Genomic DNA, 19131 nt, shown 5'->3' on the forward strand with positions numbered 1-19131 from the left:
TCTGTTTTGTTTACTTTTCAAAGAAACTTTGAAAAATGTTCGTTTTGAAACAATCGTAGAGATCATAGTAACTGATAAATATCGCTGTGTTTTCGAATATCCTCATCGAATTTTGTCTCTTTTGTCGTTAATCAAGAACATAGAGAAGCCATTCGACTCCGCATGTCATAATGGAAATTTATACCAGATGGTGGAATTGGGGATGGATCTTTTTCTAGTCATGATACTCAAAAGTTTCTTCACAAATCGTAAAATGGCCGTACAAATTCAAGACGTGCTTTCCCCCTTGGGGTAGTAGGGGTACCACAAGACAGCGTCTTAGCATCATTTTTATTTAACCTTTTTCTCTGATTTCCCACACAGATCTAATGACTCATGGGCCATTCTTTATGCGGATGATTGTTTGATTTACGTTTACCGCGAGAAATGCTGCCACACACTTAGATCTAGTCAACAGTTACTAAAATAAATGGGACATCACAATAAACGCCACTAAATCAAAAGCAATATGTCAGAAACGCCTCAGGAAAATATCTTTCCCTGCTATGGTCTACCAGAAAGTTTAAATTTCAGCAAACTGATGACATTTAACTGCCACGCCAGATCTGCACTACAAAAAGCAAAACGTATTTCAGCACCCTTTTCACGACTGCTGAACAACAAACACCTGCCACAGAACACAAAGCTTTTACTATACAAGGTCGCCATCACATCTGCTTTACTTTACAGCTTTCCTATATGGTTCTCCATTTCACCTGTAGAAGCCAATGAAATAGAAATCTTCGAGCGGAAGATTCTCCGCAAATGCGTCAGTATGTTTTACGAAAATCCAACAAAAAAATCTCCAACGCACATACATATATACAACACAGCGAATGTTCAACCTCTTTGTAAAACGCCTTGTCGCAGAAGCTTAAATTTATTAAAGCCCTTGATTCAACGATAACTCCCTTTTTAACATTGAAAATCTCTCTCCAATAGGCATAATCAATGAAATTCCTGACAACGAATCTTCTCATTGCGAGCTACCGCAAGTCAAAACAGCGTCTGGTTCACACAGAGACTGATACTACCAAACTAATAAATAATAACAGAATACTTATAATGCTGATATTTCATAATAGAAGACTCATCAGTTATAGATAATATGCACATTAAAGCAATTTATGTATTTAGATTTTTTCCCATTTAACACGAAAACATTTAAACGTCCATGTACAAGTCGTGCTAGTTCACATTACGAGCAGAAACATATACATAAACACTCCACTAGTTCCTTTTGAATAATCTCTTTTGTAAGTTCGTTTTAAGTGTTAGGTAGTTTTTAGATGTTATTTTGTAACAGACCATTAGCCATATCGTGTCGTAACACATTTGCTATTCCATGTAGCATGTACCTTTCATATTATCCACAGCATGTTAGAACATGACGAATATGGTTCTAAGGTTTATAAGTCAACCACTCGTTAAGCTTACTCGATTCCTATCGAAAATTAAAAAAAAAAAAAATCCATTAAGCGTTAAATATACCATCGTGTGACGTTAGTGGCCTACTGTCTGGCCGTAATGGCCTTTTCTAGACTTTAATGCGCATCACGTTTCATGGCATTTTCCCCTATGTAATTACTAGCAGGGCATAGCGTTGGCAGGACAGATTGAAGGCTCAACGTCCTGCACGGTGCATGAGCATGCCCCAGCATTACGAGGAGGTGCAGCATCTCGCCATATATTTCCATTGCATCCCCTGATTTCTTGAATGACTTATATTGCCAAGTCGTCGTTTCTTTGGGATCAAAACACCTCACCATAATAATCACCATCGACCGACGACCCGACTTCATAACCTCCTCGCTTCAGTGAACTGATTCTCCCCTCAAATGTGGTGGTAGCCTCCTTCTTTCATTATCTACACATAAAAGACATAAAAGTGTCCCTAATTAGCTGTCCCAGCAAAAATTGGACGAAATTTCCTTGTCTTTTTATGTTAAATTCCCTTCTTCCATTTAGTTTCAAAAAGGTAGATTATTGTCCCTAATTATGTGATCACCACTGTACATAGCTCTTACAAATCGCCCTGGCATAATCCATTATGTTACCAAACTTTTGTCAGGAAATAAGGATTCGCATGTATAAGATTTGATGGCTAGACGTTCAAATATGAAGTTATATACTTTTGGTCGAAATTCTGTATTAATGTTTTTTGTTTTTAGTGGAAATTGTGTTTTTTCTGGGAACACAAGAAGAAAGATTTAGGCGCCTTAGGTAGCACTGAAGCAGAAGGTGTACGTATCAACATATAATGTGGAAACGAAGCTACATATCTGTTATGACGTGGCATGAATGTTATTATTAACAAGAACATGCCATTTCGGGATAACAAGATATGTTTATTTTCTAGAGATATGAAAGTGCTTCTTCGTTCACAATAATTACTTTAAGTGATTTACTTGTTGTATGTGAACCCAAAAACGAATAAACTAACACATCGAAATTAAATTAGAGATCACATTAGAAATCTGTTAAAAAATTATGTTATCATACGGCCGCCGAAGACGTAATTCCACTATTAAGATTGTCGAAGAAGAACAGTGTTGAATTTGGGGAAAACTTTCGGTTGAAATTCCATAATGCTTGATATTAAAAAGAGCATGGCGCCTAACTTCAAATCACACAATGACGTAAGAAAGTAACAGAGATGGTAACGCTGACCTAATTTTTTTTTTGTATTAGCAAAAAACCATTTTTTTTTTTAATTTAACAAGAATAAATGTTGGTCAAATTCTATACACAGAAGGCAGTTATATCCAAACTTATGCGTACTTTGGTAAAAAAATAATGTTGTTGTTGTTGTTATCGTAGCCACATTTTCATGTGGAGGTGGCAATCCTCGTCAAGCTTGCTCACCACTCCTGTAGGTGAGCAAGCTCATCCCGGTCCAATGAACCGATCGCCGCGGGAACAAGGTGGCCATTGGTTATTTAAAGGCACCAATAACTCGCCTTGCTTTATCGATCATCATAGACACTCAGTATTTATGCATGGGCCGGTGCCACCCGACCTCTCTCTCTCCGCTCGATATAGCTGAGTGCCCGCGACTGCCGTCGTTGCAGCTTTGTCATATTTAACATTGCTGTTCTTATCGCCAGATGAATATAACAATCCAAACCAAACCAACAATTAACTGAATTATTTTTCTCTTAATAAAATGATTTGTTTTCTTAATTGTCCCGATGTGACTAAGTGTTTTCGCGTACATTATTGGCCAAGTGTGGCAGCATCTTAATTGTTGCTCACATTTTAAACAATTGCCCTCATGCCTGTTTGCACTCTTTTATTTTGATGTTTAAAATCTTTTTGTGATTTTTCAAACATATTCCAGCTCGAGACAATATCCAATATTATCTATTTAAATATATTGTATTGAATAGTTTGTTGTTGTTGTAGCCACATTTTCATGTGGAGTTGGCGATCCTCGTCATGCTCCTGTAGACGAGCAAGCTCGTTCCAGTCTATACGACCGATCGCCGCGGGAACATGGTGGCCATTGGTTATTTATAGGCGCCAATAACTCGCCTTGTCATATCGAGCATCATAGGTACCAAGTATTTGTGCAGGAGCCGGTGCTGCCCGGTCTCCTACTGAGACTCTCCGCTCGATACCGCTGATTGTCCGCGACTGCCGTTGCAGCTACTCCGTATGGAGCATTCCACTATCAATTGCGGAATATTTGAATAGTTTATATTTTCTATCAGTAGGAAAGTGACGTTATTCTTCCTTAGTGGTCTTTCCCGAATTTTCGTTATGCAATTGTTTTTCTATAATAAAACTATGTAAAAACATCCAAAGCGGCTTTGTGATTCCACTAAAAGGCTGGTACTATGTTTGCTTTTCGCGACGGAAATCATTCCTTCATTACTTTTTAATAAAAGTTTTATGTTATTGAGATTTTTGCAGTGTTTCAAAAAAGTAATCGCAAAAACATGGGGTTCCCACTGTGAATAACGAACATAGTACCAGCCGTAAGAAATAGTATATTGAACACAATTCTTAAATACATAACAAAATAATTTTAATGCAGGCTTACCTGTATATGCTTAATTAGTTTACACAGTTCAGAAGTTTCATTTTCGCTTAAGTTTTTCATATTAGCCATATTAACGGAATTGTTTTTCTGGCATGCTGGACATACGTATTCATCAATGAATTCTGCTTCGCTTTGAACAATACCAACACAACGACCATGGAACCAGTCCTGGCATTTATCACAACATATGTAAAACTGAGACTCATCATATGGCTGTTTACATAAGCAGTAAAGTTCCTGCGTGTCTCTCGCCTTCTTGCAGTCATCACAAATAAATTCTGACAATTTCTTTGAATCTTCCTCTGTTATATTGACGCAATCGCCGTGAAACCAATTGCTACATATATCACAACCTACGTAAAACCTAAAAGTAAACGTTATTGTTATTGTGCTCTCCTAAATTAAATAAATTCCTACTTTGTGTCATCATATGGAGTACGACAAACGCAATAAAGTTTTTCCTTTTTCCTACTCAACTTTTTTCCTCTTGAAAGTGAGTTGTTACTATTCCCGTTTGACTTTGGAGAGTGTTGTTTTTGTTCGTTCCTACATTTCAAAAAACAGAGGAATTTGATATATATATATATATTTTGAAAACATACACGAAATAAAAAAAAGAACTTACTTTTTGTTGTCGGCAAAAGATGATGAATAGCCATAACCATTGTCTTCATCAAATTTATTGACGAATACTTTTTTTGACATTTCCTCTTTAATTTCACTCTGCAAATTTCGTTCAAGCAAAGAACGTTTTTTTAAAATGCTGCTTTTAAGAGTATCCTTGTGGCGTTCTAAAGTTTCCTGTAAATAAAGTAAACAATTCACGTTTACATTATTTTGATGCTAAATATTCAGATATAATGCTTTTGTGTTGGAATAAAGTTTAGTAGTTTATTCATATATTTATTATTTTTTATATTAGTACCCTGACGGAAATATACCAAAAGCTCAGTTCCAAGTTGTCCAAAACGGTTTAGAGAAAAATTAGTATTTGTGATTTCAGAGAAAAACAGTTTTATTGATTCATTCACTTTGTGAGAATGACACAAAAACATAAAGTTTTATCGATATCATTAATCATGAGATCTTTTGCATACAATTTATGAACAGTGATGTCCTTACTTTACTTTAATTGGCTATGACAGAATATTTCTTCCACTAGCCGAACGTAGAATAGCGTTCCAAGCGCCTCGATCTTCTGCGCTCATTCTAAAATCTCCAACACCAAGTTTCGAAGTGTCTCCCACAACTTGATCTTTCCATCGGGCTTTTGGTCTTCCCGGTTTGCGTGTACCACCGTGTTTGCCTTCAAAAGACTTCTTTGCTGGAGCTTCTTCATCCATTCTGACAACATGACCTAGCCAACGCAGCCGTTGTATTTTGATGCGTGTAACTATGCTATCGTCGTCATACAGCTCATACAGCTCGTGGTTCATACGTCGCCTATATTCTCCGTTATCGCAAACTGGTCCATATATTTTACGAAGAATCTTTTTCTCAAATACTCCAAGCACTGCCTCATCTGCTTTAACAAGTACCTATGTTTCAGATCCATATAACAGCACGGGTAGTATCAGTGTCTTGTAAAGTGTATTCTTCGTCTGTCGAGAGGTGGCCTTGTTTCTAAACTGCTTAGCATCTGTTTGCCAGTATTATTCTTCTCTTTATCTCAAAACTGGTGTCATTCGTTTCGGTGACGGCAGTGCCAAGGTAGATAAAGTTACTGACTATCTCAAAGTTGTGGTTCCCAACTTTCTCCATTTTCTTTATCTGCTCGGTTGTGCAAGGCTTTTTGGGAGTTGAAACCATCCATTTCGTCTTATCTCCATTTACTGCTAGACCCATTTTTAATGACTCTCTTTCGATTCTTTCAAATGTTGCAGTTACTACTTCCGGTGACCGACCTATGATATCGATATCGTCGGCATAGGCGAGTAGCATGTGCTCTCTTGTGATTAGTGTGCCATATCTATTCACTTCTGCATCTCGTATAATCTTCTCCAGCAGGATATTAAAGAGATCACACGATAGGCTGTCTCCTTGTCTGAAACCTCATTTAGTTTTAAATGGTTCGGAGAGATTCCTTCCTCTTCTTACTGAGGAACGCGTATCAGCAAGTGTCATCCTGCAGAGTCTTATTAATTTTGCAGGGATACCAAACACAGACATGGCTTGAAATACCTTTGAACGTAAAGGAGTATCGAAGGAGGCTTTGTAGTCAACAAAGAGGTGGTAGGTGTTGATTTGTCCTTCTCGGATCTTTTCCAGGATTTGGCGAAGTGTGAATATCTGGTCTAGGGTGGATTTACCAGGTCTAAAACCGCATTGATAGGGCCTAATTATCTCATTGACTTTAGGTTTTAATCTTTCACACAGTACGCTCGAGAGTATCTTGTATGCGATGGGGAGGAGACTTATATCTCTGTAGTTGGCACATTCCGTCTTGTCTCCTTTCTTGTGTACGGGACATAGTATGATGAGGTTCCAACCATCGGGTATGCTTTCTTCTAGCCATATTGCGCAGATAAGCTGATGCATACGCCTTATCAGCGTGTCGCCTCCGGTCTTAAATAGTTCAGCGGGTAACCCGTCGGCTCCTGCTGCCTTGTTGTTCTTTAGTCGGGTTACTGCTACTTGGACCTCATTCTGACTAGGAGGTAAACATTCTATACCATCATCAGGGATTGGTTCTGCGGTATCCTCTTCGCCACCAACATCGGACACTAGCAGTTGGGTAAAATGTTCTTTCCATATCCTCAGCATGTTGTCTGTGTCAGTTACCAGATTTCATTCTTTGTCTCTGCAGGAGGATGTGCATGCACCAAAGCCATCGGTTTGGTGTATAATTCTTTGGTAGAATTTCCGGACTTCATTCTGACTCCTGTACATCTCAATTTGCTCGCACTCACGTCATTCCATTTCCTTTTTCTTTCTGCGGAATAGACGTTTCTCCTCTCTCCTTTTCTCCCGATACCTCTCCTTCATCTGGCGCGTTGCTACTGATTGCAGGGTTGCTCTATATGCCGCATTCTTGGCTTTAGTAGCATCTCGACACTCTTGGTCGTACCGTGAGTTTCTTGGAGGAGGCTTCCGGTACCCAAGTACGGATTTCGCGGCATTTTCTATGGAGTGGGCAATAGTTTGCCACTGCGCCATTATATCATCGGAACAAGGAGTGCTTTCATCAAGCAGTTGGGTCAGTCGAGTGGAGTATGCCGCTGCCATTTGTTGTGTCTGCAGCTTTTCAATGTCCAGCTTCCGTGCAGTGTCAGATCGTACAGTGATGTCCACTATCAAGAATTTACTGTGTGTCATAGCAAATGCTACCATGGAATACGATCAAAAAACAAAAGCGTGCCAATATTCATGATGTTAATAGTTATTGACGCCAGGCAGATACGGGATGACTATGAGCAACACACAGGCTGGAACTTTGAGCTCCGACTTGTGTGGTGTCCATCGTTATCACGGGAAGCTTAGCTGAAAGCTACCGGGCGCGTCCACAGGTTGCGGATGGTGGAAAGCTCCGTTTTTATGCGGAGTAGCTGCAAATGCGCCCGCGGGCAGTCAGCGATTTTCGAGAGGAGAGTCTCAGTGAGGTGTCAGGTGGCAGTGGCTCTTAATTAAATGCTGAGTGCCAATCATACTCGAGATGACAAAGCGAGTTATTGGCGCCTTCAAATAACCAATGGCCAACATCAGCGTCTGTTTCCAGTTAGGGGCGGCTGGCGGCGAGCGTCGGATCTTGGAGCAAACGGCTCGCCACAACGAGGGATACATGCAATCCCACAAAACCCATGCGGTTGGGGCGCTAGGCCAGTAACCCGCCCCCGGAAAACTATGAGAACTACTATGAGAAACAAAGGAATAGTAAAAACGGACCCCCAACATTGACGACCCACGCAAACGAAAAAAGGACCATGATTTGCGGATCTGCACCTGGAATGTCCGCACTCTTTATAGAGAAGGTGCAGTATATGCGCTGGCGGATGTATTAGAGAAGTACAAGGCAGATATTACCGCCTTACAGGAAGTGCGATGGACTGGGAATGGCGTCACTACAACACCAAACGGTGACGAACTATACTATAGCTGTCATAACACGAGGCATGAATTTAGCTGCGGATTTGTGGTTTGTCGGAGACTAAAACACCTTGTATCCAGCTTTACTCCGGTGGATGAGAGGCTAGCAACAATCCGCATTAAAGCCAAATTCTTCAACATCAGCCTTATTTGTACCCATGCCCCGACGGAAGACAAAGACGAGCAGACCAAGGATATTTTCTACGATCGCCTAGTGAGAGAATATGACCGTTGCCCCGCCCATGATATTAAAATCGATCTAGATTTTAATGCGAAGATAGGGAAGGAAGACATTTTGGTCCAACAGTCGGAAAGTTTAGCCTCCCACGAGATAACGTTCAGTAATGGGTTGAGGCTGATAGATTTCGCCACCGCAAAAAACATGGTAGTTAGTAGCACCAGATTTCGACATAAAAATATTCACAAAGCCAAATGGCTGTCACCCGATCAAAACCCGAGAAACCAAATTGATCACTTTGTGATAGATGGAAGACATTCATCCAGCGTGTTAGATGTACGATCGTTCAGTGGAGCGAATATAGATTCGGATCATTACCTTGTTGCAGCAAAGGTTCGCACCTGTTTGAACATGGTAAGGAAAGTACGATCTGACACTGCACGGAAGCTGGGAGAGCTGCAAACACAACAAATGGCAGCGGCATACTCCACTCGACTGACCCAACTGCTTGATGAAAGCACTCCTTGTTCCGATGATATAATGGCGCAGTGGCAAACTATTGCCCATTCCATGGAAAATGCCGCGAAATCCGTACTTGGGTACCGGAAGCCTCCTCCAAAAAACCCATGGTACGACCAAGAGTGTCGAGATGCTACTAAAGCCAAGAATGCGGCATATAGAGCAACCCTGCAATCAGTAGCAACGCTACGGTGAATGAACACATTTCGAACCGAACACTGATTTTGGTAATAAAATTCAATGATTTGCAAGCGTTGCTCGTTAGTAAGTCTATTCATGATGAAATGTCAAAGCATACTGAGCATCTTTCTCTTTGACACCATGTCTGAAATCCCACGTGATCTGTTAAATACTAATGCATGAAAATCCTAACCTCAAAAAAATCACCCTTTATGTTCCGTACACAAGAAAGGAGACAAGACGGAATATGCCAACTACAGAGGAATAAGTCTCATCCCCATCGCATACAAGATACTCTCGAGCGTACTGTGTGAAAGATTAAAACCTAAAGTTAATAAGATAATTGGGCCCTATCAATGCGGCTTTAGACCAGGTAAATCCACCCTAGACCAGGTAAATCCACCCTAGACCAGATATTCACACTTCGCCAAATCCTGGAAAAGACCCGAGAAGGACAAATTAACACCTACCATCTCTTTGTTGACTACAAAGCCTCCTTCGATACTACTTTACGTTCAAAGGTATTTCAAGCCATGTCTGTGTTTGGTATCCCTGCAAAATTAAAAAGACTCTGCAGGATGACACTTGCTGATACGCGTTCCTCAGTAAGAAGAGGAAGGAATCTCTCCGAACCATTTAAAACTAAATGAGGTTTCAGACAAGGAGACAGCCTATCGTGTGATCTCTTTAATATCCTGCTGGAGAAGATTATACGAGATGTAGATGTGAATAGATATGGCACACTAATCACAAGAGAGCACATGCTACTCGCCTATGCCGACGATATCGATATCATAGGTCGGTCACCGGAAGTAGTAACTGCAACATTTGAAAGAATCGAAAGAGAGTCATTAAAAATGGGTCTAGCAGTAAATGGAGATAAGACGAAATGGATGGTTTCAACTCCCAAAAAGCCTTGCACAACCGAGCAGATAAAGAAAATGGAGAAAGTTGGGAACCACAACTTTGAGATAGTCAGTAACTTTATCTACCTTGGCACTGCCGTCACCGAAACGAATGACACCAGTTTTGAGATAAAGAGAAGAATAATACTGGCAAACAGATGCTACTTTGGACTAAGTAAGCAGTTTAGAAAAAAGGCCACCTCTCGACAGACGAAGAATACACTTTACAAGACACTGATACTACCCGTGCTGTTATATGGATCTGAAGCATAGGTACTTGTTAAAGCAGATGAGGCAGTGCTTGGAGTATTTGAGAAAAAGATTCTTCGTAAAATATATGGACCAGTTTGCGATAACGGAGAATATAGGCGACGTATGAACCACGAGCTGTATGAGCTGTATGACGACGATAGCATAGTTACACACATCAAAATACAACGGCTGCATGTTGTCAGAATGGATGAAGAAGCTCCAGCAAAGAAGTCTTTTGAAGGCCAACACGGTGGTACACGCAAACCGGGAAGACCAAAAGCCCGATGGAAAGATCAAGTTGTGGGAGACACCTCGAAACTTGGTGTGCCAGATTTTAGAATGAGCGCAGAAGATCGGGGCGCTTGGAACGCTATTCTACGTTCGGCTAGTGGAACAAATATTCTGTCATAGCCAATTCAAGTAAAGTAAGTAATAGTTATTGCGGAGGCCACCGTTAGCATGTCCGGCTTTGACGCTGAACGCCTGAGTTCAAATGCTGGCGAGACCATCAGAAAAAATTTTCAGCGGTGGTTCCCCTCCTAATGCTGGCAACTATGCCATGTAAAACTTCTCTTCAAAGAGGTTTCGCACTGCGGCACGATGTTCGGACTCGGCTATAAAAAGGAGGCCTCTTATCATTGAGCTTAAACTTGTATCGGACTGCACTCATTGATATGTGAGAAGTTTGCTCCTGTTCTTTAGTGAAATGTTCATGGGTAAAATTTGCAATAGTTATTGAGTATTCTAAACAAAGTGTATAATTTCTACACTTCTCAACATGGATATTGCATATTCGAAAATACGAGTCATGTTATGTTTAGTAATTTCATGAAATGCACATGTTGTTTTGTACGGTTATGATAAACGGGGTTGGACGCCAGTTCCAAAGCACACTGATTGTCGACCAACATTTGCACACTTTCATCTTCCCAAAAATTCAGCTCCTCCAATAACTTCCTAAGGTACATGGCTTCTTTTGATGCATTTGATACAGATATGTACTCAGCTTCAGTACTACTTAATGCTGTCGTAGATTTTTTTCGTGATTTTCTATCTATCGCACAGCCTCCCCAGTCTGCTTCAGCGTACCCCACTAGGTTTCCAGGCGACAGTGGTAATGACGCAGGCTTACAATCCATCGTTCCATATTCTTCTAATAGCTCTTTAATATACGTTCTATTTGACCTGTTTTTCCTTAGCGGTTGACTTCAATACCCAAAAAATGTTCCAACAATTAGTAATTTCAATATCTTTTCCTATTTGTGATTTAATCTGCAAGATTTTAGCTTCCTCTTTGCACGCAATTATAAGGTCATCAACGTATACAGCAATAAAAATTGGGGTGTCGTTTCGGGTCATCATGTATAGGCAAGGTTCATTCTTTCTTTTGAATCCAATTTTACACAAATAATCATCTAATTTCGAGTTCCACTCTCTTCTTGCTTGTTTGAGCTCATATAACGATTTTTGTAGCTTTAGCACAATGTTCGAATTGTATTTATCAATGAACCCTTCTGGTTGTTGTCAGTTCCGCGTTTAGATATGCAGTCACGACGTCTAGTTGGTGTAAATGCATCTGGTGCTAAACTGCCAATGCTAGCAACATTCTGATAGTGGCATATCTAACGACGGGTGAAAATGTTTTCCTTTAACGAATGCATCTTCTTCTGCATTGCGTATCTCCACTTTTTATTTGAGACTTGCTGGATAATGCCTCTTTGTAATATATTTTCCTCCACCACAATAATCAACAAGTTTGGAATTTTCCTTGGACGACAAGGTTTTTTCTTTCTTCAAATGCGTGGTCTTCTGGGGCCGTCTAGGAGTATCTACTTCTGCCATCTGCTCCTCCTCATTTGTTGACAGTCCATGCAACTCTTCAGTATCATAAAAACTATCGTCATCAGAAGGGTTAATGTCAAGTAGTGAACTCTTCTGGTTACGCGTTTTTTCCAGATTCATTTGTTCTTAGATTTGCTAAGGGATTTTCATTTGAGTTGACAGCTAGCTTTGTACTTTGAATTTTGACAATTTTCAAATAAGATAAATTCTTTATTTTTATCTTTGAAACCATCACCAGGCATAATATTTTCATTAAACAAGACATCTCGACGTTCGATAACTTTTTGGTACTACAAGCCTTAGCAACCAAAGAGTAACCAACCATAACCAAACTCGAACCCGTTTCTTCCAACTTGCTTTTCCTTTTCTTATTTAACGCCACCGCCTGCGAACCAAATACTTTAAAATGGTTAACTTTAGGTTTTTGTCCACTTCAAACTTCATAGGGTGTCTTTCCACCCAATGTTGTTGTTGGGGAACGGGTTCTTAGATAAACTGTATGATTCCATGATCTTCCAAATATTTATTAAATTCACTTTATTCGCAAAACCTTGATCATCTTTACTGTTTGGCGCTCCATTGTTTTAAATTTTTCGAAAACCTCATTTTTTCTTCTCATGAAGTACACAAAAATCCGTCTCGATTTATTATCTATGAAGGCGACAAAATATATCGTACCACCTGCATCGATGGGCCCGCAAACATCTGAGTGAATCAAGTCCAATACTAACAAAGATTTATCCACCTCGTGTTTTGGAGACGATGTGGTATGAATCTTTCCCACTATACATGTCTTACAGTGCTCATCAGTATTCGATAGAGTTTGTTCCATGCTAGTTACCATATCATTTTCTGAGAGGTCTTTTAAACTCTGAAAATTCAAATGACCATATCTTCGATGCCATAACTTGATATCAGTATTTGCGGCGCATACTTTTTCTTGAACTTTTGCGGATTTAAATACAAACAAGCTGTTTCCTTTCTTGGTTTCGTCAATGACTACGGCTTCTCCGTTGTCAAACACTACCAAACAACCATTTCAATCAATTTGCTAATGAACAAGAAATTTCCACTCAATTCCGGGGAATACAACACGTCCTTTAATCTGATCACAAAACCATTGACACAAACAGACACCATGCCCCTTCCCTTAGGAGTAATTGATTTCTTGTCAGCCAACATAATCTATTCGTCACATACTTTTTGTATGTGACCTTTGGGCTTATAGGCTTCCATCAATTTCTTCTTCTTTGGAGGTCTTCGCATTTTAACATAATTCAACTGAGAAGCCTTAAGACGTTAAAGAAGCCAAAGCCTTTTCATCTTCGGATACCTATTCCAATTTCTTAGTTGCGTCCCAGCTTGGATCTTCTGCATGTTGGCCCCTTCATATTTTCCGTGACCACTATAAATCAACACACTTTATGCGGACACTCCAAGTCGCATAGTTGCTTTCATCCCGTCTTTCAATTTGGTACAACGACGAACTCATTTTTCGATGAATATTTCCTGCCTCTTTCTTTAAAGACTACCTCTTTCTCTTAAACAGCACTGGGCCCATAACCTGACGGGTTATAGAGGAAATTCGGAATTTGCGATTTCAGAGAAAAACATTTTTATTGATTCATTCACTTTGTGAGAATGACATACAAATAAAGTTTTATCGATATCATTAATCATGAGATCTTTTGCATACAATTTATGAACAGCGATGTATGTCCACTATCAAGAACTTACTATGTGTGTCATAGCAAATGTTACCATGAAATACAATCAGAAAACAAAAGCGTACCAATATTCATGTTGTTAAAAGTTATTGAGTATTATAATTTCTACATACCCTTGTGCAAACATGTAGCATAAGCATTTTGATTTATGTCCATCAAGGAGTCCGTTTATTTGACATGAGGTGGTAATGCCTTTTGCACAGGCGATAAAAAATTACAAAAACTTTACTTCAGTATAAGATTATATATTAGATCAATCCCATGGCAGCCGGTTGTACGCACCGGATTGACCCGATGGAACCCTCATCGGCAAGGGCTGCCGCCTCAGTTTAAGTGTTCGTCTTTTTTCGTCATGGGAGAGGCACATCCTGGAGTGCCTTCTCCGCACGCTTCTGGTCCGTACCGGGATTGAAAGAACCCCGGACCCTGGTTGTGTTCGGTTTGCCAAAACCGCCTCCATCATCGGTCGGTGTCGATGAGGTGTAATCGTTGCATGCAGTGGGTACATTTCCGATCTTGCTCTGGCCTAACTTCACTACGGGAGTATAGTCATACTGGACATAGCCTGGAGTGGGTCACAAGCGTCGTAGTCGTCGCCTTCTGCGTCCTCGTCGTCGGACTATGTGACCTCCCCGACCTCTCCTATACGGCAATATACGCAACGGCAGCATACCAGCCCAAATATTGCCAGGCCAGTGCCGGGAAGTGTATCGTTTTTGCAGCTAAACTGCAACGGACTCCGTGGCAAGATCGATGAGATTGTGGATTTCATGAGTCGGAAAGATATATTGGTCGCAACGATCTAGGAGATAAAGCTGACCATCAACATGACAGTTGTCACGGATACAATGTGCTACGTAAGGATCACTCAAGGAATGGAGGTGGGGTATTGGCCTTCGTGATACACCATTCCGTGCAATATAGACCTATCTCTCCTGCGCCTGGCGCTAGGGACCCCTACATGGAGTGCATGGGGATAGGAGTCAGGCCCGGTACTGCCGAGATAGAGCTATACAACGTGTACATACCGCCGGTTGGTAGCTGTATCCCGATTAATGGCCAAGCTTACAACCCCGACATAAGTGGGTTACTATCTGGCCATAAACGATTGGTTCTAGGTGACTTTAATGCGCATCACACTTCATGGCATTCTCCTCTAGGTAACGACCAGCGTGGCATAGCTTTGGCAGAGTAGGTCACCTGGAGTTGTAAACCTTACTATTGTCCTCAACCTGTCTTTGAACACTCTTATAGTTCCCGATGTCTGGAAAATTGGCAGAGTTATCCGGCTACTGAAGCCTGGAAAGGACCCGAGTTTGGGGCATTATTCCTCCCGAGCCTCGTAGAAGAATTTCCATTCGCCGAGCACCAACATGGATTTCAAAGACTGTATAGCACAACAACAGCTTTGCATGCCATCACCACACACATTTGCCGTGGCATCAATCAGCCCAGGCCATGTGATAGGACGGTCCTCGTGGCACTGGACCTATCGAAGGCATTCGACACGGTCAGCCATGCCAAATTATTTAAGGACATCACCAACACCAACAACGCTGAGTCGCATTATCTGTGTGGTCGCCAGTCATTTATGGAATTTAGGGATAAGAAGTCGAAGCACCATAGAGTGAAACAGGGAGTTTCCCAAGGTGGGGTGATATCCCCGGCCTTGTTGGCCACGTACAAAGCAATTGGCCCGTCTGTGGTAAGTTATACAGCGCCAGTGTGGTTTCGTCAACTTTGTGACACGCAGTGGAATAATATTCAGATCTGTCAGAATGCCGCCCTCCGAACTGCGACGGGCTGTCTACTCAGTTCTCATGTGGACCACCTCCATCAGGAGACAAAGATCCTACCAGTTCGAAGACATAACTACATGCTGTCTAAGCAATACCCTTTGGGCTGTTATCGCAGAAACCATCCATATCCACCGCCTAGAAGCCTTAAGGTAGATCTACATGATCTAGAGCGTGACGTTCAGCACTTCAAGAGAGAACCTCTAGATCAAGCAAGTCTAGACAACGACCGCCTCTCATTGCACCTGAAAAAATTGACCTCCCCCGGCAAACCCGGATGCAGCGGTCTCAACTCCTACAGAGCAAGGATTGATGCCGACGTACAAGATGTATGTCCCGAGTGTAACCAGAGACCGCAAGATACACGTCACCTGTTTAACTGCCCGGCCAGACCCAGATCCCTGTGGACGCACCCCATCTTAGTCGCAGAATTCCTGGGTCTTGACACTCAACAGAATCAAGCAGACGAAAGATAGAACATAATAAACTGCAACAATAACAACAACTATATATTAGACACTGAGTAAAATCAATCGTATTCACAGTAAAAATAAAAAAAATCACACAAAATATGGGTGGTAGTTTCAACGCAAAAACATCTATTAAACAAAAAAAAATAGTTAACAAGTGCCCCAAGTGGGGCGGTATCTTAATTGTGGTTCACATTCCTAACAACTGCCCTTATTTCGTCCATTGGCCCACCACCATTCTTGTAAATAAAATACTAGATATTCTCAAAACATCACCAGCAGACAACATAAATATAATTTTCAATTTAATTTCTAGCGTAAAACTACCAATTTCAAGAATGATCAATGAGCAAGATGTCCTTATTCAGTTTTTTTAGTTATATATTAAACTATTAGGCTCATATTCACTATCAGTGGCCTAATTCTCGCATCCGCAATCGACTTATTACGATAGAGTTTCGCATTTTTTGGATAATGGCATCCGTTATCGATTAATTCTATTCGAAACTTCGAACAAAAATGTGCGAGTTTTCACCCGCAACAATTTAACTATCGTAAATAACCAATTTTCGTCTATTTTCAAGAAAATAAGCTAAAAATAGGACATCGAAGTATTTATTTAATAAAATAAAACTATAATTATAATATATTCACGTTTTTGGTCCCTGGTATTAGACAAAAATTAACTTTTATTAAATCATCTACAAACATGACCAAACCAAAAGTTGTATCATTTTAACACAAAATTTAACGAAGCAGAATATTTTTCAAGGGAAAGGTTCTGACTTTATCCAATTGTACTTTGGCCGTTGTTCTCCTTATGCCTTCCCGAAAAAACAAACATCAAACAAGCACCGTTTGCTTTGCTAGAGGCGACGTAATCCACATATATTTTTGTCCTCTTTCACATAAAGAAGCGAATAATAGTGTAAAAACAGTAACATATCGTTAAAAAAATGATTGCATATTGTGTAGAAAGTGTTTTATTTATTTTTTTAGTAGTAATAACTTTTTTAACCAGCACCATTTGCTTTGTTTACCTTTGAGATTGCAAAATATGCTCGGCGTATCGATTTTTTCTTCCCAAAAATCAATAACTTTTTGACAAATTACAATCGTAAGCCATGATCCAATTTGTACTTACGGAACGGAATTAATCTTCGAACACAAACTCGTTCGATAGCGGATGCGAGAATTAGGCCACAGGCTTGTTCCGGTTTTCGAAAACGCAAAACGAAAAATTTTCTTTGGAATAATTTTTGCAAACCTTGTTGTTGTTGTAGCCACGTTTTCATGTGGAGGTGGCAATCCTCGTCAAGCTCCCGTTTGTGAGCAGCTCGGGAACAAGGTGACCATTGGTAATTTAAAGGCGCCAATAACTCGCCTTGTCATATCGAGCATCATAGACACTCAGTAGTTGTGCAAGAGCCGGTGTCGCCCGACCTCTCACTGAGACTCTCCGCTGGACACCACTGATTGTCGGCGACTGCCGTTACAGCTACTCCGTATGGAGCATTCCACTATCCGCAACCTGTGGTCGCGACCGGTAGCTCGTAGCTTAGCTTCCCGTGACAGCATGGAACACCAGACAGATCGGACCTCAATGTTCCAACCTGTAGGTGCTCACAGCTATCCTGTGCCGGGAGACCTTGGCACATAAACGTTTAAATGCATACTTTAAACAAATTTCTACCCACTAAGAGGATCCCCTCCAGCGATTGCAGACCTTAAAAGTTAAGGGTTTGGAAAATATACGTAAAGCAATTTTTTGCGTTTTGCGAATTCGAAAACCGGAACAGGCCTTTATGAGTTTAATAAATGTTGTTACTTTTGTGGTTTATTAGTTTTAAGGCCCCTTTAGTTTAATTTCCGTTTTTTTTTTAAATTTCAAATTGTAACAATTTTCTTATTACGCCATCACACATTGTTTCTAGTATTCCCTAGAATTTCTTTAATGTTCCTTGTTGCTATTTTTTTACTCGTAATAATGTCTGTTGGGTTTCTTTCGTTTGGCTGCACCCCTAACTTAAATGTTCAATAGATGTAAGTGTATCTGTTTGCCTGTCAAGTATCTTGTTATGTATGTGTCTTTGTCAATGATGTTCAGCTTTAGCAGGGATCAAGAGAGGACCTACCGCCAAGTTACCAGATTGTGTATTCTCGAAACATCGATGTGGCCGGCATCAGCAAACAGTAGTTAGCAAGTTGAAAAGCAAATCAGTAGATCAATAAATCGCTATGAAGTAAAGTAATTGTGAACGATCTGCGTTTTAATTGGAAGTAAAACGTCGTCAGTAAAAACGTAATAACTGGATCAGAAGTGAAATTACGAAATACACTTCTGCAATGAAATTCGTCGATCTATGTGTGGAAGACTTGAAGAATGAGCTAAGTAAAATGGATCTAGCAACTACCGGCAACAAGGCGGAACTACAAAAGCAGAGGAATTTGAACGCCGTAAAATTGACATCAATGAATATGAGTTCGACAGTAAGGATGATCTCCAAATATCGACAAGGTGATGTCAGCGGCGACGAAGCTTCGAAACTAGCTGCAAGTTGTGTGAGTTTCGCAGCCGAAATTAGTAAAATGATGGAAGAAAATTCCAGAAAAATAATGGAAAACAAGAAAGATGAAAAACAATTCTAAGAAAATGATGGAAGGCACTTCCAGAAAGTTGGAGGAAAATTCTCGTAGGATGGATGAAAAATTGGAAAAACTAGATGAATTGGATGCAATTCTGAATGAGAAACTTCAGATTTTTCAAATTATGGAAAGAAAATTGAAAATTCCTGGACATGGAGAAGATAATGTCGGAACTGGAAATCAAGGGCGGCCCAGTTCGTGTTATCGACAGCGCTACAAAAGTCTCGAGTGTTTGACGGATCAACAGCTTTTGATGTCTTTAAGTTCCAGTTCGAGGTTGTAGCTGCGAGAAATTCATGGAGCGACTACCATAAGGCGATAGAAATTCAGCTTGCATCAAAGGGAAGTGCTGCAGAGGTTATACAAAGTATCCCCGTTGTATTTAGAAACAATTACGAAGAAGTTATAGCTGCTCTTCAACGTAAGTACGGGGGAGTACATAAGCAAGA

The 19131-nt window shown here is 40.5% G+C and overlaps 1 protein-coding gene across 4 annotated transcripts in view; it reads right to left on the bottom strand.

Annotated features, from left to right (window-relative positions):
* LOC106092088 (nucleosome-remodeling factor subunit NURF301) overlaps positions 1–19131 on the bottom strand; it is a 94229-nt gene that overhangs the window by 24569 nt on the left and 50529 nt on the right. For all 4 annotated transcript variants that reach the window (XR_009396629.1, XM_013258841.2, XM_059361074.1 and 1 more), the window contains exons 12-14: positions 4710–4885; positions 4502–4630; positions 4085–4448 (exon numbers count right to left, since the gene is read on the bottom strand). Coding sequence is in view for 3 of the 4 variants with exons in the window: in XM_013258841.2 (XP_013114295.2) it covers positions 4085–4448; positions 4502–4630; positions 4710–4885 (669 nt within the window). In the remaining variant the exon portion in view is untranslated. The remainder of the gene's footprint in view (positions 1–4084; positions 4449–4501; positions 4631–4709; positions 4886–19131) is intronic.

The sequence above is a fragment of the Stomoxys calcitrans genome, chromosome 1, assembly GCF_963082655.1.
Source record: "Stomoxys calcitrans chromosome 1, idStoCalc2.1, whole genome shotgun sequence".
NCBI classification, from domain to species: Eukaryota; Metazoa; Arthropoda; class Insecta; order Diptera; family Muscidae; genus Stomoxys; species Stomoxys calcitrans.